General features: G+C 43.0%; 1 protein-coding gene across 15 annotated transcripts in view; it reads right to left on the bottom strand.

The window, feature by feature from the left end:
* Nucleotides 1-21,091, bottom strand: part of SIPA1L2 (signal induced proliferation associated 1 like 2) — a 212,841-nt gene that overhangs the window by 80,656 nt on the left and 111,094 nt on the right. For all 15 annotated transcript variants that reach the window (XM_072755961.1, XM_072755966.1, XM_072755970.1 and 12 more), the window contains exons 4-6: nucleotides 8,920-9,053; nucleotides 7,041-7,229; nucleotides 957-1,131 (exon numbers count right to left, since the gene is read on the bottom strand). In XM_072755961.1, the coding sequence (XP_072612062.1) occupies nucleotides 957-1,131; nucleotides 7,041-7,229; nucleotides 8,920-9,053 (498 nt within the window). The remainder of the gene's footprint in view (nucleotides 1-956; nucleotides 1,132-7,040; nucleotides 7,230-8,919; nucleotides 9,054-21,091) is intronic.

Below are 21,091 nucleotides of genomic sequence, written 5' to 3'. Positions count from 1 at the left end.
AAAGTAGATAAAAGTCCAGATCTGACTGACAGGCACACAAAGACACAGTACCACCCTGATGGTATCGATGAGGATTCCAGGTTGATGGGCTCTGGGTAGCATGGAGCCATGGGCCCTGAGATGGACTCACACAGATGTTCCCTTGGGGAAGAAGCTTCCCCTTCATCCTGCGCCTAGTAGGAGTGGGCTACATGGCTTCCCACTTCCTCCAACTGTAGGATCTATCTGCTCACCTTTGATTAAAAGAGTAAGCAGTCAACTGCTTAATAATAAGCAGAATTTCCTAAAATAAAATTACTTTGTCTGGTATGTTAGATGCTGATGGTAATGAAATCCAATGGCACAAAGATAAGATATTTAGAATCTATGAGGACCAGAGGAAAAGGATCCTCTAAATGAAGATAGAAGATCAATCTGCACATCACAGGATGGCATAGAGTCTATGTTTTCAATCAGCTCCTTGGACCTAGTGTGTGTCCCACTCAAGGGTACCTGGGTAAGGATACTGAAAAACAGGATGCATCAGCTTTTAATCACTGCTTCAATTCCCCAGCTAACATCATGAAACCAGAAATGAACAGAATGAGCCTGAGAACATGGCATGAGCAAACGCGCTAATATTTTGTCTTTTAGAAATGAATGCAGAGGTGAGGCTAAGAGAAAGAAGGAAATATTAAAAGATTCTTTACGAAACACTGGGGAATATCTCTGCTGGCATTACAGAAAAAGAACTGACCTTTTGAGCTTCTGCGAAACATATACCTCTTGAGAAATGTGCTTCCTTTGCTCATCTGAGGAAATCTCAACTCTATCCCAAATAAGCTTGGCTAGGCCACTGCCAGGGTCAAGAATGGGAGGGCAAGTGATTGCTCACTTAGATTTATGTGGTACGCCTACCTGCGGAGAATTAAATTTGTACACACACACACACACACACACACAAATATGAAGCTTACTTTTATTGTCTAGCTGAGCTCGGTATTTGGTAAATCCTTTCAGCCGGACTCGCTGGCCCAGAAGATCAAGGAATTCTTCAAAAGCTGGTCCTGCCGTCTCATTGTTATACATCTCCTCCTCTGTGCTCTGGCCTGCTTTGCAATAAAGGATCCCGATCTTGTGCTGAAAGCTCAGCTGAAATGGGGGAGAAATAGAATTACTTGGCAAAGAGTATTAGACAAGCTAACTTCCAGTAAAATTAAAACTACAGTAAGCATGCTAGGACAATTCCCATAAGCAAAAGAGGAAGCAATTGTCATTGCGTGAAATGCTACAGATAGATAATGAACACAGAAACCCCCAAATACAGCTGGAGAAATGGTAGAAACCCTAAGAAATAGAATGTAAGGCTATGGCCATGTGGGATTGACCAGGTTTCCAGAATGGAGAGACAACTTCAGGAATCTTCTGGAAAATATAACTGGGGAAGTCCTAATCTTATACCCTCCATGCAGTAAGGAGCATCATCTTCTGAGTCCGAAGAAAAAAGAAAGGCCACAAACTTTTAAGTTTTTTCCCTCTCTGGCTCCTGATGCTTTAGTTGTTGTTGTTCTTTGAACATTCATGAAAATATGAAAGACAGTAATGAAAAAACAAATCCAATGAAGGTCCAGTAAGAAAGGAATCCCAGTGAGAACTGTCATAAATGTATATAAGTAGAACAACATTTTGTGTCCGTGAAAGTAACTTTGGCTATAAAATTATAGTTATTTCTGTATTTTTGACTGTCTTGCAAAGAAAACATCTGCTAAATATACAATAGACCATAAAGAATTTTAAGAGCCACTGAAGAGTTCCTGCTGTAATTCTAACTCACAATCAATCTCTTGTCACGCTGGAAGCCTCAGGACTGCGTTCTCCCAAGGCCGGGGAGACACTGGATCCATTTTTATAGCTTTCTTATTTTATCCAAAGAGAAACTACTTCTCACTCATGAAATCAGAGCACTTAATCTTACTACCAGCAAACGGAGCCTCAAAACCTGACAGATTTGTCAGACATCACCAATTTCTTAAAGGCAGCAATCCATAACACTATTCACTTTCATTATCAAGCCATAAAATAGAGCCTTTAATCAAAATGTATAGCGGACTATAAGTAAAATAAGGCAAAATTATATTCATTTCCCTCGAACAGGAAAGTGATAAAAGCCGTCTCATCCACATTACCTAATGACAACACACAATTCAAAAAAGGTAGGAAGCCCCCTGCCCGGGTGATCTAAGCAGACTGCAGGAAGCACCTCACTGCACATTAGGATAAATTTAGAGTTGAAGAGAGTCAACTACCACGATATTCTGAATGTTGTCAAACTGGACTAAGTGCTATTGGGTGAGTGGGGAGGATGTTAAAGGAAGCATTTGTTCACAATCTGACTCAACAAGCTACCGATAGTGATGGACTCCACAGCATAGTGGACAGCCCATAGGCCTGGGCTCCTATCATAGCCGAAGACATTCGACTGTACAAGTGAAGACAATGATTCTTATCCTGGATGTGGGAATGTGAGATGCCATGCACAAGCTACTTTACAGCTCCTATCACAAATTTTATTGAGCTAATTCTTCAGTAGGGTCAAGTAGAGAAACATTTCCTTTCATCCAGAGACTGAGGAATAAATGTTTCTGATCAACTCAACTCTCCAAATAAATGAGATCCCATATCTACTGCAAATAGACTGTCATCTAGAAAAAATATGAAGTGCAATAAAAATGCCTAATATTATTTCATTATAAACACTAATTGTTCCTGAGTGACTTGGAAGACATTTCGGATATTAAAGCACACTCAGGAAATGCAGCACTAGCAATATCACCACGGATGTTGGTGATCTCAGCGATTGTCAGGATCCATACCGATCCTCTAACGAGCCAAGATATGCTGGTCTGACGTCTCTTTTGCCATTAGAGGATGATTTCGACTCTCTCCAGTTACCTGGCTCTAGCCTTAATGAGAGTCCAACAGAGATGCAGCGGTATGGTTAGCGCTAGTGCATGTGACCCCTACATCCCACGGGCCTGAACGCCCATCCATCCCCGCTTCCACAGCCTTCCCTGCACCCAGAGACTGACACACTGTCCTCCACATCCTTGCAGCTCATCCTGTCCGCCCGTGCCCTGCTCCACTACCTGCCACTCACAACAGGGCTCTGCCAGCACCACGTGTCAACATCATCTGGCCACTGCATCCTGGGCTGCCGAAGCCTCCAAGCCCCCTGGCCGCTCCTGAAGCCTGTCTCAGTCTAAGCCTGTCTCAGTCTGCCCTGGCATCCCTAGTGGGAAACTCCTTTCCCTCCTCACGTCCACCCTTTTGGGAGGAGGCCCAGAGCAAAGCTGTGTGAGGCCCTGCAGTTTGGGCTGGTATGGCCTCATGCCCATTAAGCAGAGTGCTCACCAGATTGGCACAATTTCTCTATGTGATTCCAGAGTCTTCTGGACTTGATATTCCTAGGGGGCTCTCATTCAGGCAAAGACCAACACCCAGAGAACTGGACTTCCTCAGGCCTACTTTGCTGGCTGGAGTGCTGTCCACATCACATCTTTCTTCCCAGACACTGGACAAACCGGGCAGAGTCTAGACCCTGACTGTGAACTGGATCTGTGTTCCCTCCAAGAAGCCCCTAGGCCCATAAAAATTAGGGTATGTGGTACCAATAGATCTCAAAGCCCCCAAGTATTCACAACAGCCACCAGAACTCTGTTGCAGTGAAAATGTCCTGGCGCACACACATAGCATGGCATGGGCTTCACACACATTTACTGTAAGGAGCCCACAAAGTGGAACTGTCTTTAGGGACTTGGAACAAATAATTGGAGTTTGCTTGCTACAATGACTGTCATTCCACTAAAGCAATAACAGAATGAAACACTGTGAAGAGACTTCTCTGACTTGAATCTCTTACAAACCTCATGAAAACACTCGACCATCACTCCTCTTTGTGTGGTATCACAGAACCAGCAGTTCTCAGAACTGCTGTTAATCAGTTAATCAGGGCACAAAACAAAGAGGAGACTCCAGCTACCAAGTACTAAAATTCCCAATTGTCTTAGAACCAGGTTTGCATCCAAGCCTCCAGACTTCGGGCCGCCCCCCAAACTCTCACCCTTCCCACTGCCCTTGACTTAACTGCTCTGAACTACAGCCAGTCCCATGGTCCTGGCGGGAGTTCGGCTGATTCCAGAGCATCATCAGCGCTGTTAGAAACCAGAAATGCTTGTAGAAACTGCATATGGCTTCAGTGCTGAAAGCTGGACTTACAGACAGGCTGCCCAGACAGACAACCAGCACAGTAGGTTCCCTTTCCTTCCTAAAACAGGATAACAACTGAGTGCTCTTATTCCCAAGGGCAGAAGTCTTGTTCTCATTGACAAGGAAATTTAAATTTAAATGAAGGTGACAAAACCCACAAAGCCTCAAAAATGTCTTGCAAATAGACTGGAGTGTGCTGGGAAGCCCTTCTTTCCGGTGCTTTCTCAGGACTCCTACTCCTGGCAAGCCTGCAGTCTCATTTATTTAGATCATTTCTTTAGACTCCTATGACTTCACCTGAAGCAAGCCTGGTATGTATGTATATCTAGGGTGAGGGGACAAGAGGGAAGTCAGCCTGAAAACAAATCAATCATTCTGCCAAAGATGTCATGATATTCTAAGACAGTGAGCGGCCATAATTTGAAAGTTTTTTTTACACTGACCTATATAATTTTATAAAGTCATCTGTTTTATAAGTTAGGATTGTCTCTTAAAACAGGAAAAATGGGATTTGAGAGGTTGAGAGGTGAATTTATGTAAAGTAACAAAAGTTTCAGAGTCTCAGTTAATAATTACTTCCTTTATCATTCTCCATTGAGGGGAGTTTTTCTGCTCAAAACATCTTAACGAATGTAAAGAATGGAACATGTATGTGATCTAAACTTCTGCTGAACCTCCCGCTTATGAACCAGTGTCCTGAACACAGCGATGCACTCAATGACTGTGCTGGACCCAGTTTGTGAGCTACAAACCCCAGGGAAGCAGCACATGACCATGTATCCCTTCAGTACTTTTCAAGATTAACACCCCCCCCTCCCCGCCCCGCTAAGAACAGTGCCCTAGAACTGACCCATCACACTCCTGTGCAGATTTACTATTAAGAAGGTGAATAAAAAGAGCACTACCTAGAATAAATTCTCAAACACTCTAGCAGGTTACTGGCAACTTTTAAGGAACCTTTAAAAACTCGGATGTTAAGAAAAAAAAAAACAGCCCTCCAATCTAAAGGATGAATATAAATAGTATCTCTTCCTCATGTCATATAGGAATCAGACACCATCAAGAGGTCAGGGTAAGTGACAATGTCACACTGTACACCATTAGAAAGTATACCAAAGTCAAACAAATACAACTGCCAAAGAAAAACCACACGAAATTCAACCAGAGTAAACGATGCATCGGTCTGCTTAAAAGCAGAAGTTGATTTTGAAAGCATGAATTTTTACATCAGACTACAAAAAGGTATTCATTTAAAAGCAGTTAAACTCTTCATTAACAACAAAAAAATTGCCCAGTATAGCTTCTGGACCTATTCTGCTGAGCAGACATCCCCAGTACTTGCTTCATTTTGTGAGGAGAGGGTCAACTCTAGTTGCTGTGATGTCTCTCAGGGCCTTGAGGACTTTGGGATCCAGGCCTGCAGAACATGGGCCATCTGTGGGAGTTTCCACAGCATCCCAAGGGTACAAGCTACCTCATCCACCAAGCACAGCCAAGCAAGCATAGTGATATATTTTGTGCAGTGTTAATTTCTGAGACAAAATTACCATTTCATCACTTTTGGAATTCCAGCCATCTGAGTATCAAATACACCATCAATATACCACATTGATGTTATTGGGTCAACCAAGAAATACCTCCTATTCTCTCTAAAACAGACGAAAGAATTTTCCTTAGAAAATTCTGGAATAGACATTATTTTTTTAGTTTTTTTTTACAGCATGCATTTAAAAACAAATCCACTCATTTGAAATCTATTGCATACACTGGGATGCTGACCTCTTAGCTTCCCACTACAAGTTATCTCACATCTGACACTTGAAAGATCTCTTCCTGTCTTCTGGGCCACTGTTCCTATCCTGTCCGTCATTAATTCTCTCTGGGACGATGTCAACGGCCCATAATTGAACTCCAGCCCATCATCAGTCTTTATCTTTACCAGCCTGTCTCATTCCCTTCCAGCAGGATAATCTTTAATATAATACAGCTCTGATCCTGTCTTGTCCTACCAAAAAGCTTCAGTGGCTCCCTACTGCCTCCTAAATCACGTGCAAACTCCTTAGCCTAGCTTTCAAGGTCTATATATGCTCTAGCTTTTTTTTTTTTTTTTTTTTTTTAAACTACAACCTCTTGAGATGTGCCCCTGGCTTATAAAGAAACTCATCAGAGTTCCTAAAGCAGCCAACTCCTTCCAATCCCCTCCTGGAATTCTACCTAAATTCCAGTTACAATGCCACCTCCTTCAGGAGATGTGCCGTCAAATGTTCTTTCTTCTTTTCCCAAGGCACTCACTGCATTTAAACTTCCCCAAGGTCCACTCCCATATCTGCCCTGCAGAGGTCTTGGTCTTACTTTCCCTCCAGGGAGGAAGGGACTACTTCTCTATATCAGTGTCCCCAATGCACAATGTGCACTTCCACCTGTTAGCATGAATGCCTCACACAGTGGACAAGAATAAATGTTAGTTTGGGAAAAGGTCCAATGTGAGTTTTTTAAACCCTGGAAAAAATACCACTGTTCTCTAAGAATCATGAATCAGCTGTGCTCTTGTGAGACACAAGACACAGGACACACCAGAGCCTTGGTAAAAAACCATACAGGTCACAACTCAGCAGGAGGAGAACTACACTAGAAAGCCATTGTGTTTCTTAGGAACAACCAGAGGAGGGGAAACATGCTTTGAGGCATTAAAAATAAATGATCTTAAAAGAGAGATGGATGGGAAGAGTCCAAAACATTCAGAAACACAGACACCTGCTGCTGCCCAAACGTAGAGCCCCATACACCGTACACACCCCTTGTTCATCAAGCTTGAGAAGCTGCTCCGAGACTTTGGGTGAACTGGAAGCCTGTCTCAGGCACTGAATGCTCAGCTCTGGAATGACGTACTCCAGAACTTCTTTGAGAGGTAGTCCCCGTGCGGTTCCATGCCTGGCAGTGGAGGGTATGGCATCTTCTAGAATTGCTCCTCGTAGGGTGGTAAGCTGCGGGGGCAGACCAGAAGACTTCAGAACATCACAGAAGAGTTTGTGTTTATGCTTGGGGACTTCTTGAAAGCATACTACTTTCTTAGTTGCCTTCCTTGCAGGTTAAGTCTCTTTTCTGAGAGGGGCAAAAGTGACATCAGCTCTCAACTGGTAGAAGCAAAATCAACACGCCCAGAGTCTTTAGATGACAAAAGTGCATAGGGCTCAGGGAGAAGGCAAGAGGGGGCTAAATCAGTGCCTGGAGGAGGATGGGAGCCAGGCAGAACCCTGATGTTCCTGCAGCTCTCGGGCCGACCAGAGGAGGACACTGAGGAGAAGTTGGATGTCATGGGGCTGGTCCTGGCCCCGGGCACCTTCTCCCTAGCCCTCCCTTCTCTTATCCTACTGCCCTGTTGTTCCACATTGACTTTTGTTCCATTCCTTTCTCTTTTCCTATTTAACTTTCCACTGCTGATGAGTCCTGAAGCTGAATGGGGACATCCAGTGACACCCAGGGGCAGGGTGATTCAGGGCTCAGGAGATTACTTACTACTGAATTTTGCCTCATGACTTGTGATAGGTCCTCAAATGTGTGATGAATGCCTGGGACTGCCATCCTGAGAGGAAATCCCAGCACTGCAAGTCAAGAGACCTCGCTCTGACTCTACCCACTCTGACTCTGGGAAGAGAACTGATAGTGGTCTACAGAGTCAGGGTGACGGTTGTACCAATGATGTCTGCCGTGTGCGTGACGCTCTAGAACACCACTGCCCAGCAGTTTTGTGCAATGATGAGAATGCTCTCCATCTCACTGGTTGATACAGGAGCCACTGGCTCCAGGTGGTTACTGGGCACTGGACATGTGACCATCATGACTGAGGAGCTGTATTTTTAATTTCCTTGAATTACTTTAAATAGTCACATGTGGCTAAAAGCTATTTAATTGGACACCACAGGCCTGTGACTTAAAATATGTCACTGCCAGAGAGGAACTTTATCTCCCATTTATTCAGCATAGAGCCCAAATCACTGGAGCACCTGGCAACATACACAGTGGAACACAGGCTCGTGCATACACCGGTCACTAGCAAACAGTTCTCTTCTCTCTCTCTTCTCTCTCTCTCTGATCTGTAAGGAGCCAACCAAAAATACGCACGCTGGAATACTTGCCAGATATATTCCCCTCTAATTACAACAGGTCAAAAGAATAAAACCTTACGTGCAAGCCAGATCTCATTCTTTGTCATCAGCATCTCTAACCTATTTGACTATATACAGTCCATTTGTACAACAATCCCATGTTTTACTCACAGCAAGGCAAGCGAGGCACGAAGCAGGAGCCTCCATGTGATGAAGTGTGCACAGCCATCCTGCCACACTCCCCTCCTCACTGTGGACTGCCTGCCTGCATTAGATTTTGAAGTGGTTTCTAAGTTCTGACATGAATTGTCCAGTTCATGTATGTTCCCTCTGAGTCTCCAAACCTTGCATTCTTACCATTTTATCCATTCTATCATGTGAGAGGGAAGTAAAATCATTGCCCCTTAACATCTGTGATAGGTTTTCAGATTTTTATTTGGAATAAAATACTATAAGCTTTCTCTATGATCTTAAATACTATAATCATTAATATTATATAGTATCTGAAAGAACCTAATGCAGTAACAGCTCCAGCCTCAGGACCATAAGGACACAAGGCAGCCATTACCTCACTTGTCCTGAAGGCTACTCGGTAGTTGAACTGGGACCCCTCTTTCTCCTTGGCGTCTTCCACCTTCTCCCTCCGGATGCTGACTGCCACGGGGCCAAGGTTTTCATCTATTCCGAAGTAGTTCTGGTGCTCTGTAACAGGAGAGAGTGGTGGCATCAAAAGAAAGGAACAAAAGACCAGATGGGTATTTCTCGACTTCTGTGTCAAATCTCTGAAAAAATATCGCAGGGGTCTGGGTACACAATCCCGTGTGTGTGATCACAAGTGTTTTGTTTCTGAATCAGATGTGCTCGTATGTCTCATCTTCTGTTACTTCCTCTTCCCATTCTGCTTTTTCCTAGCTCACAAGCAGCAAGAACCTTCCCGCCACCCCCCCTCCATCCCCAGCCATGATTTTGGCATCACACAAACTGCATCCCCAGAAAGAGTGTGCTGCCATTCCTAGAAACTGTTGAAAGAGGAAACTACTTGAAGACCATGACTGAACAGTTCCCCTCCAGCTGGGAAGGTTATCCTCTCTGAATGAGTGTGGGCACTTGGACTAGCCAGGTAATCTTGGTGCCCAGTGCGGTGGCAAACATCACCCCTGCACTATGAGATCACTAAAGGACCTAGCCATCTAAAGCGGAATTTAACAACAGACGGAAAAGACACAAAAGGTCATTAGCTGCTAAGATCAAACTGTATCTACTAACTCTAACTTGGTTTACCGTTATCAGCTAATCATGTCTTTCACAAAACAAACAAACACCCACTGGCCCTGCAGGGTTTCTAATCTGTACAGTCTTACTGCAATAACATATTTTGGGGGCCTTCTTTTCCATCTAGCATAGGAATCCCCCAGTATATTGCTCTAAGGGATGGCGATTTCATGGTGGGGTCATAGTCCAAGACAAATTCCTATTCTTGAAGCCAATATATGAGCCTGAACTCTGCCAATGGCAGGAAACTCATACTTTGTGAGTAATCACTTCTGGACACTGTCTGCTGAAAGAAGTCCAAACACTTCATTGTGACCGGATTTTTTTTTTTTTTTAAGATTTTATTTATTTATTTGAGAGAACAAGTAGGGGAGAGAGGCAAAAGGAGAAGCAGACTCCCCACCGAGCAGGGAGCTGGATGGAGGGCTAGATTGCAGGATCCCCGGCTCACAACGTGAGCTGAAGGCAGACTCATAGCTGACTGAGCCACCCAGGTACCATGCAACCAAACTTTTCAAGTATTGTCTTCTAATAGGGCCCAACTTAACACAACACTTTGATGTGGTCTGAACCCATACAAAATAGAGGGATCAATTACCCCAATGTTTATTCATGCAGCTTACCTATTCTTGGCAGCCCCATCATACCATCAATCCATGTGGAACAGGTGGTAAACACAAACCCCCAGGTGGTGTTTATTTCTTAATGGACTGCTGCCAGATTAGTTCCCCAAGGTGTATGCTTATACAAGTAATTTTTTCACCCTCTATGCAGAACCAGGCTCATCCCTTCTGACTGTCACCCTAAAGCTTTTGGCCCATCTTTCCTGACTCTTCATTTTTTAGTTAAAACGAAATATAGCAGGTATTTATAAACTTGAAGAAAACTGTAGGTATTCGAAAGCCTTTTAGTTATAACATTTTCTACTGCATTAATTTTTGAAGGAATAAGAAATGTCATTCAGAAGAAGAAATCAGGGTGAAAATAGCGCCTACCATTGGCCAGGGCAAGCATCACCCAAAGCCAATGAAGACTACCAGCTAGACCTTGAAAAGGCATTTATTTCTTTTCCTCTTTATTTTCATGATCATTTACTCCTTTACCTTTTGCAACCCAATGAGATGAACACTGTCATTATTTCTCTTTATAGAGCGACGGCTACAAGCAGTGAGTGCGCTATTTTAGGGGCTGGAAGGCGAGTTATTGACTTGCTATTGTCGTGGAATTACACAGTAGGAAACAGGCCTTTGTTTTTGATGCATAACGCATCCCCTGTGTAAATTATATGCTAATAACAGCCAGGTTAACTGTTATAGACCAGAACAACTCCAGGGAAACCAAACACACATTGTTAAGAAAATGTATGGGGTTGAGGAGAGCTGATCCAACAGCAGTTAATCTGAGTTTTAAACAAAATTTAAAAATATTCATTGTGAACAGAGACTAGAAGTTAACTGTCTACTTCAGACAACTAGGTATATTATCATTTTGTTAAAGTTGGCATTATTGACTATTAGACCCATGGGCATTATAGTAGATCCTGTGGAAAATGCATCCTTACACTTAAATCAGTTTAGGATTTTCTTAGTTGCAGTTAGTAACTGTCCTGACAAGAACTTTCCTCTTTGTCTAGTTTTTCATAAGGCAAATGCATTAAGAAAAATATTCAGAAAGTGCACTAAAACCTAACCAGTCATCATCATGAAAAAACTTCCTTCCTAGAACCCACTTTGACAAGTTACTTGCAAAAATTCTCAAATCAATTCCCTATTAGGCATTTGAGGAATCCTGCTGAAGTGAATAAAATCCTGCTTCAAGTTATTTTAGAAAAAAGAATGACTAAATAAAACCCCTTCTTGTGGTGAAATTGAGAGTCCAGATTAAGGGAATCAAATCACTAATTCTAACAGCTGACAACTAAAAATCACATGGTGTGTGCTGCTCTCATACTCAGCAGAAGCTGCAGGCACAACAGACCAGGGCACCCAGGGTCTCATGGCAGGGGTAGGGGCAGGCCGCAGAGGAACACCTGGGAAGTTTCTGGGCTGGGGGAGCTATCCTGCGTCTTGATGGTGCTAGTAGCAATGCATCATATTCATTTTTCAAAATTCTTAGAACTCTACACTTAAAAAAAGGTGAGTTTCACCATAGGTAAAGTATACCTTTATTTTTTAAAATTAGGGAAGAAAAGAAGGTAGATGAGAGAAAAGCTAGTGGGTCTGGCCAGTGGATGGGTCTCTGACAAGACAGGAGTCATGAATGCTCCCCCCAGCCCGTACACCATCTCTCCAGCCCTGCATACCTGCTCCTCAAGTGTTCGCTTTCTCCCCCTCCCCCTTCTCTCCCACCCCACAGCCTTGGCAGGCCTGTCTGCCATGCTGGGCACTCTTGGCTCTGGGGGCGTCCTTTCTGAGTGAGCCACCCCCGGCCTCTCTTATCCCAAGTCTCCACTGTCAGCCCATGGCTGTCTGTTCTGACTCTGTCTCCGTTTTTTGACGTATCTGTCTGAATGTCTGTCCATCTGTTTGTCCTTCCAGCCACCCACCCACCTTCTCCTGGAAGTTCCTCAGCGACATCACCTCAAACTCTCTATAGACTCCTCTCCCGTAACTCCTCTAACCCACACGTTTGCCCCCTCGACCTGGCACATCCTTCACTTTTCATTCTAACACATCCTTTAAGACTCAACTCAAGGATCACTGCAAATAATTGCCTCACCTTCAGATGAGGCTGAGTCCTTCAACTTTTAGGTCTTCAAGGCCTGATACAATAGGGCCTAATAAATGATAAGTACTTAACAAATTGTACTTGAACTAAGGAACTAAAGTAGCCTCCCTTGGTAATGCTAAAAAATACTGGTCTTAGTGAACTTCAACCAAGACTATAAAAGTTAAACAAGGAGGGACACCGGGGTGACTCAGCAGCTGAGCATCTGCCTTTGGCTCAGGTGGTGATCCCCGGGGTCCTAGGATCAAGTCCCACATGGGACTCCCTGTAGGGAGCCTACTTCTTCCTCTGACTGTCTCTGCCTCTCTATTTGTGTCTCTCATGAATAAGTAAATAAAATCTTAAAAAAAAAATTAAAACAAAGAGGCAACTCATTTCATGCTGGTGAGTAGAGAAGGCAGTATGAAAGGTCTTGGGACCAGAAATGTAGCAGGTCCTGCCCTCATGAGAGGGGCAATATAGTTTCTTGAAATATTTACACCAATTACAACTCACATGTTGAATCAGTGTCCTAGTGCTGCTATAACAAATTGCCACAAGCATGGAGGCTCGAAGCAACACTCACTAATGGTCTCAGCTCTGGAGGTCAGAAAGCCAAACCCATTTCAATGGGCCACAGTCAAGATGATGGTTGGGATGCATTCCCTCAGGAGGCTCTGTTTCCTCGCCTCTTCCAGCTTGTAGAGCTATATTCCTTGAATACCTTGGTTCACATGGCCCCTTCTTCTATCTTCAAGTCCAGCCCCAGATCCTGCTTCAGGGGCCACACTGCATTCTGCTCTGTCAGACTTGCCTCCGCCTACCTCTTACACGGACACTTAGGATGACATTCAGATTCCACCCAGAGAATCCAGCACAGTCTCTTGGTCTCAAGATTCTTAACTTTACCACATCTGGAAAGCTGCTTTTGACATATAAGGTAAGATTCACAGGCTCTGGTGATTAGGACCTGGGTATCTCTGGGGGCCAGTATTCAGCCCACCACACACACTTCATTCATTCACGCAAATAGAGAGCATGGGCTAGGTCTCAGTTATATACCAGACACTGATAAATATGAGGGAAACAACATCGAGCACAGTGCCTGCTTCACAAAATCTTAGTCAGTGGGGCTAGCACTCATCGGAAACAGAGAATTACACATTCTAAGTTCTATGACACGAATAAGCATGAAGTACCCTGGAAGCACCGCCAATATCCCCTATGGAGAGAACCAACAATCCAGAAGAAAAATGCCACACACACAGTCAAAGTAAATGTCACAAGGCCCATCTAGCCTATTTTAACATATTCATATGCACATAATTTTAAAAAGCTACTCTCCTTCTTGTTCTCCATTTTTCATCATTCTTAATTCCATTCCTACAAAACACTTCGAATTCTTTTTTTTTTTTTTTTAACACTTCGAATTCTATTACAGACTGAGTATTCTAACCCACAACCTCAACGTGTCGCCTCCACCTTTTAAGGCTTGCACTTGGCTTTAGTGACGCTTTGTAGCCCTCTGTCATTCATTCACATCTTTGTTTGGATTTAGCCCAAGGTCCTTGATGTTTTAGGATAATGTAAATAGTATCTTTCAAAAAGTTTCCATTTCTATTTGTATATTTCTACAAATAGAGATTTGTTCTATTCAGATCTGAGATTTGATTATTTCTCCTTTCTGTTTGATCAGTTTTTGTGTATTTTTCCCCCCCTCAACCTATTCTGAAGCCATGATTTTGGTGCTTGGAACTGACCCTTTTATCATTATAAAATACCTCTCTTCATCTATAGTGACCCACCTTGTTTTACAGGCCACTTCATGTTGCCCTGACTGGGGGGACCCAGCTGTTCTATCGGGGAAACCCCCAGGTCTCAGTACAGGGGTGTCTTTTTCTCTTGAGCCCATCCATGGCTCCTTGAAAGTTCTCCCATTTTCCTGTATGGAGGTATTTAGCCCAAATAAAGACACAAGGCTGGGCATCTCACTGTTTTGATTTTCACTTACTCCCTAGTCTTGAGGTTGAGTGCCCTTGTCCTGTCTTTAGCTGTGCTGTTATTCAACTTTCCCAGAATAAATCTTCAATCCACATCCCCACCCCACCCCCAGCCAGGTGGGGCTGAGCAGTCAAGGGACTACAAGGGACAGGAAAGAAAACCCAGCTTTTTAAACATATTTAATTAGTTCCCTACTCTCACTCCTGCCCCAGCTCTTCTTCAGATGAACCTGGTTCTGTAGTGGATGAACTGGCTTCCTGATGGCTGGTCTCCGCCACACACACACACACACACACACACACACACACACACACACACCCATGCTGGAGGGGTGGTGTTTTCCAATCTGCAAAACTGGTCTAGCTCTTCCATGTGCTTTGGTGTATCTAGTCTTCCACTGCTTCTCTCTAGTTCTCTCCTTTGTGGCTTTATGCCCTTTGTTATTCCTTCAGGATCATTCTTAGTGATGTTTTAGAAGGAGAGAAAACACGTGTCTCCAATTTGCCACACCAAACTAGCAGTTCCAAACTTATGTACTCTTAAATACCTGTGATTCTAGTAAGCCTGATTACTGATTTCTGAATTTGGGCTATACTAACATATCCCCTGTTTGAGCCCTGGGTGAATTACATAACCCTTCTTAACCTCAGTGCGAGCTCCCTGCCCCACTCAAACATGTATCATACTTACCACCCTTAAGCAGTAGTCCCTTTACTGCTCAGCCCCACCCAGCTGGGGGTGGGGGGTGTGGATTGAAGATTTATTCTGGGAAAGTTGAATAACAGCACAGCTAAGGACAGGACAAGGGCACTTAACCTCAAGACTAGGGAGTAAGTGAAAGTCAAAACAGTGAGATGCCCATTATAAAGGAAGACATGAATATTATACAAAAAACTAATCACAAACAAAAAAGGACTGGACATAAAATAAACCGTATGATGGGGCATTTTGACTTTGAGCCCAACAGTGCTATAAAGTTCAAGGGTCAGCCTGAAGGTGATTCACACTTATAATCTCAAAATACAGACCTATAATCACCTAGACAAGCTAGATCCCATTCATGGTAGTCTTTTAAAGAATGCAGTGGCACATATCCTACTTAATTATTTCTATCAAGAAGTATATTTTTTAAAAAAATCTGGGTGAATCCAAAATTTGGATATTGCCTTTTTCACCAAAAATGGCAGGCAAATTAGTGAAAGAACTTTTTTTATTTTATGTCTGCCTCCCCACACTTTCAATTTTTCTCTCTCCATTTTACACACTCTTTGAATTCAAGCAGAGAGTTGACGTTCCTGCCACTTAGTCATCACACCTTTGAGCATGCCAGCTCTGAGGCCTCCTGGCTGTTTTCCAGGGGGTCCTTCAATGCTTTCAGTTTGCCAGGGAATAGACAGCAGGCTACCTGGATATGTCTCGAAAGAAGTCACAATCTCCTGCTGCACAGCGTAACATGCACAGCATACAGCTTCCACGTACCATCAGGGAATGCACTCCCTCCAAAGTCTCCACTGAGGAGCCAAGTTGACCCCTTCAAATGACACCCTTCAGGACAGCTCAGCTTGCTTGTCTGCATCATGTGATACTACCCATCTGAGGGCAGAGGACAATGAGCAAGTCCCCCTCATCCACTGGAAACTATCTTTATCCCAAGCACATGATTTCCATAAAATTGCTTTAAGGGTGCATCAAATAAAATCCTTCCTTGGCAGAATGGAAACTGTGAAAAGACTAGAAAAGCTAAATGAAAATCCACATATCATGCAAATACAACAGGGCGAGATCAAAAAAATTGGTTAATGAGATTGCAGTGTAGGAAATGAGATTCAGTGCATCTATCTCTGTGGTGCATTTTGTGTAGTTAGGAAAGAAAAAAATCTAACTCAGAAGAATTAAAAAAAAAAAAAAAAAAAGGCAGGGCCACTTGCCATCAGGGCCCAAAGGCTATTCCCAGGTACTGCAGTATCTTGGAAGGAACATTTATCAGGTTCATCACTAATGAATTGAATAGATGAGGATCTCAATTCTGCAGGGCCTCCTGAGGTCAGGTATGTAAAAGCACAGTTCTCTGCCTTACATTCTTAGATGTTAGCCCTACATGGCCCAGCCACCATTATCAAGTCCTCCAAAGTCACGAGAGACTGTGGACTGGGCCCTGCACCCTTCACTCCGTGAATGCACACAGCAGAAGCTTTCCTCCATCATGGAGAAAAGCAGTTTTCTTGCTATTTTTCCATAAAACATAGTTTAATGTTTCTTCGTTCTTCAAACAGCAAGTGGATCGCTTAATTGTTGGCTCACTGCCTCTCTGGGTTACATCCATGGCTGCAGGTGGCTGTTGCCTAAATTCCCACCTACAATGATCTTCTTTAACCTTTGCCTCTAAACAATCCTGTGTATGCATTTTAGATCAGCTCCCCTGTTCAGAGCTCTCTTAGACTTACAGAGAAAAAGTCAACAAGGGACAATGAGTGGATGGATGGATGGATGGATGAATAGAACAATAGGGCCTGCTTCTACAGATAATAATAGAAGAGTCATTAGATAACTTCAAGAAGTTTCAAGCTCCCTGTTCATGTTTCATGGATTAAATTACTGAATTCACCATGATGGAGAAAAGGATGCATTTTTGCATTTCTGAAGACTCCTTTGACCAAAACTTAACCGAAGTATTAGCTAAGTTTGAGAATGAGGTGTTACAGTGAAAATAACAACATTTAATAAACCTGACATAAATGAACTCAATTCCTTCTCCCTACCTTTGAGGAGGTATCCCCATTTTACAGATAATATTCCTGAAGCTGAGGGGCTAGATGACTTGCTCGGGGTCTTGCAGGGTGACACAGAGGATGTTCACCTTGGTGGGCTGGTCTAGGACTCTCTCATGCAAAGGGTGTTGAGAGTCATGGAAAGTTTGAATTCTAAAAATAAATTAATGCATGGTAAAATGAACACAACTTACAGATGAGTCAACAAATCTGTCCTGAACATAAGGACAGTATCTTGGGAGACACCGTTGTAGGAAAACCTCGAATAAAAAGGGAAAGACTGGAAAAAAAAAAAGGCAGCCGTCAAAGGCTTCCTTCAATAATCCACAATTTTGAGAGTTATTTACTACAAGAGGAAGAAGAGAACACTAGGAAAGCAAGGAAGAATTCACTGTGGAAAAGCCAAGGCAGGGGCAATCGTCCAGCTTTTTCACTGTATTTCCTAAGTATGGTAAAGAGTGAAATAAATCTTGGAACAAAGACGAGGTAGGTCGGTTTCACTAAGCTTCCAGGTGTTCTAAGACCTTATGTTCCAAAGACTCAGACTTCCAACTTGCTGTACCAAGATGCAAGGAAGTCTAACCACCACATCAGTTACACTGCACCGAAATATTACAGTATCCATTCCTCTACTCTTAGGGAAATAAACAAAACCTTATTTCCTCTTCCTCAAATAATCAATTCCTGATAAACTCTGAGGCCAGAGGGTCCACAGGAGGAACTCTGCAGTCCTCTCCAAGTTCCTAAAACACGGCAACAGGTGGGAGCTGCCAGCCAGAGTTTCCCACTGCCAGCCGCATGGAACTGATATCATTATAACCCACGAAGCTGGATCTCCCATGCAGCTGGGCAGCTCCTCCCTGCTCAGAGCTGGCTGGGCCTCAATGGGAGCTCTGTTCGTGGAGTTCACACTGGCCAGCCAGAGAGGTGAAGAGCAGAAGCGACTGTGTCCCCTCCAGGAGGAGGACTTTGCATCCCAGAACAGTCTTATTAAATTGGACTCAGTTCACCCAATATGAATTTAATAGTGTCCAACTCCCTATTAATTTCTTCAGTGACTGTTTAAAACCGGAAGGGGTGGGGGGAGAAGCCACCAGGCATGAAATTCAAAGCAAATGCAGCCATGCATCACTTAGGCATGGGATTCATTTGATATGTAAAGGTACACAGCGGCCCACAACTGCAACATTTGTGAAATTTAAGTGAATGTGTTTGGAAGGGGTGGCATATTATTTCACCAGACACCTTGCCACAGGGCCCCCTGCCATATGGTTCTACTTTTTTCCTCCTTATCTTTTTAACCTTTTTAATCGTTAAAATAAAGTACTGCCCCTTGAAATGTGGCACCAGTGGTACAGAAAACAGTTTCTTTCTGGAGTGAAAGGTTTTACATATTTATTTAAGAACCACTTGGGGGAGGAGGAGGCCTGTTCTGTGACAGGCATGGTCATAGGGGATATTTTTATTAGGATCCCATTTTATAGATGAGTAACTGAGGCACAAAGGAGTTGAAGGACTTGTCTAAAGCTGAGTTGGGATGTGAACCCAGGAGCCTGGCTTCAGAAAGGTCTGGGCTCCTCACATTAAGTTGTGTTGCCCTGCCCACCAGTCACAGGCCTCCGACCACAATTAGAACACATGTGCGCTTCTATTAGCAAAAAGGTAAATCTCCAGTCATTAAACAGGAAGCTGGTATCGAGACAGGTGGGAGGGTTCACTACACACATTCTGGGAGAACCCATTCCTTTTATTTGTTCATTGAGCAGATGTATGCACAAATATTATTCTTCTGTTAAAATACTAATGACAAAAATGGCCACTGGAGAAAACACAGAGCCAGTTGAGGGTAGTTAATAAAGACGTGACCTTGAAGATTCTTAGGGAAAAGAGATTCTAGAAAGAACTGTTGGAAGTGCTGCAGATCCAACAGAGGAGTTCATCCCCAGGTTGTGGCAATGGCCCAGCCCGGGGCTAAGCACAGGCATAGGATGGCCTTCAAAGCTTAAAGGTCAGCATCTTGGGGCAGAAATGGACCTTGAAAAGGCCAGTATTGCACCCTACACCATGGGGAGGAGATGGCTTTTGTTGGAGGCCCAGTCCACCTGGAGGCAACTAAAAACTCTTCTCTAAAAAGTTCTGATCTTTCCAAAAAGAATTCTAATCTGCACACACCTCAGAAGTCCTATAAAGCTACGATGTGAAGGAGAAAATCAAAGTTTTCTTCAGCATATTACTTTTTATAAGAAACAGAAGAGAAGAAATCACAGGTGAATGATGGAACTATAAACCTCTGAAGCACCAGACAGAAGGGAGACAACCGTTCAAACTAAGATTAGCTTTTCATATATGCTACAAAACCTGCCCTGTAAAAACCAATTCAGCTCCTTTACAGAGGATTTCTAAAAGATATGTATTTATTTCCTTGGACTTATAGAAAATCCTAAGGGAAAAAATGAGTCGGGCATAAGCTTTCTTCAGAGTTAGTTCAGCAGACATGTGGGAGCCGAAGAATTCAGGGTATCCCAAACAGCACCCCACAGCCACCTGGCCTTAACATGCAGATTTTAGGGGAAATTCAAAGGGGAAGTCTGTGCATTTCAATAATGAAGAAGAAAGTGTAAATTCTACAGCCTAATAATTACCCTGCTCTTGTAGGTAAGTTTGAGGAAAATATTCCTGGCCTTCCACGGATGTGTATAGAAAGGGCTGTGGCAAACTGACATCTTGACATTTTCACTCTACTTGAAACACACTGTGGAGACAGCAGGAATCCTGAAGAGTTTAATGAAGTAACATAAATCTGTAGGTTTGTTACTTTTAAGAACTGCCTATAAGTTCTTTTTCATGTAATTGGAAAGATTCTCATATTAAACATATGAAAATTTTTATGACTTATATTTAAAAATATTTTACGCAAACTATTTTTAAGCTGGTTTTGATTTGTGGAAAAGCTGCAGAGATAGTAGAGTTCTCTCTATATATACTTTTAGCTCACTTTCTTAGTTGTTAATATCATACATTTCTTTGGTAAGTTCACTCTATTAATGAACCAGTATTGACACTATTATTGATCAAGTCCATCTTTTATTCAGTTTTCTGCTTTATTAGTGTCCTTTCTCTTCCAGGATCCCATCCAGAGCACCCCATTACAGGTACTCGTCATGTCTCTTACAGGCTCTCCTAGACTGTGACAGTTTCCAATACTCTCCTAGTTCTGGATGACCTTGGCAAATTTGATAAGTGGTCAGATTCTGTAGAATGTCCCTCCCCTCCTCAGGGGTTTAATGTATTTCCCTAATCAGACTGAGGTTGTGGCTTTGGAGGAAGACCCAAGAAATGCCGTTCCCATCATATCAAGGGTATAAACTAACCGCATGACCTCTCAATGTTGATGTTGACCTTCAGGCCCTGGCTGAGGAGGTGCTTTCCAGACTTCTCCACTGCAATCTTTCCCCTCTCCACGCACTAGCCCTTAGAAGGGAGTCACCAAGCACAGTCCACATGCAAGTAGAGAAGGACAATTTTTATATTTTTTCAAACTTCATAAAATTAAAACCTCTTTTATAATTTACTTTTTTAAAATAAAGATTTTTTTGTTAAAATGAACACCAATATATTTGACAGGAGGTGTTTTGCAGCTGTACTTCATCTAGGAGAGTAAGAAATAGATGTCCCTTTATCACTGTGCTTCTATCAAGTTGATGGGTTTTTCTCTGAAATAAAGCAAATACCATCATTAGCTCTTCTGCCCAGATCATGGTTGGCAAATACCTGGCGTCTACTCGTGCACCCAAGGCAGATAATGATAATTGATAATGGCTTGTAAAATGCCGATGTAGCTCTACACATAATAACACAGAAGGATGATGATCATCCAAAGCAAGTTCTACAGACACAGCAATAGAAGGTTCCATTTACATAAATTTATTTGCATCAGAAAAAGCCTACAAGGATAAAGAGGAAACTGTTCATGGTGATTATCTCTTAGGGACT

The sequence above is a fragment of the Vulpes vulpes genome, chromosome 4, assembly GCF_048418805.1.
Source record: "Vulpes vulpes isolate BD-2025 chromosome 4, VulVul3, whole genome shotgun sequence".
In the NCBI taxonomy this organism is placed as follows: Eukaryota; Metazoa; Chordata; class Mammalia; order Carnivora; family Canidae; genus Vulpes; species Vulpes vulpes.
This window is presented reverse-complemented; position numbering and strand designations above follow the sequence as displayed.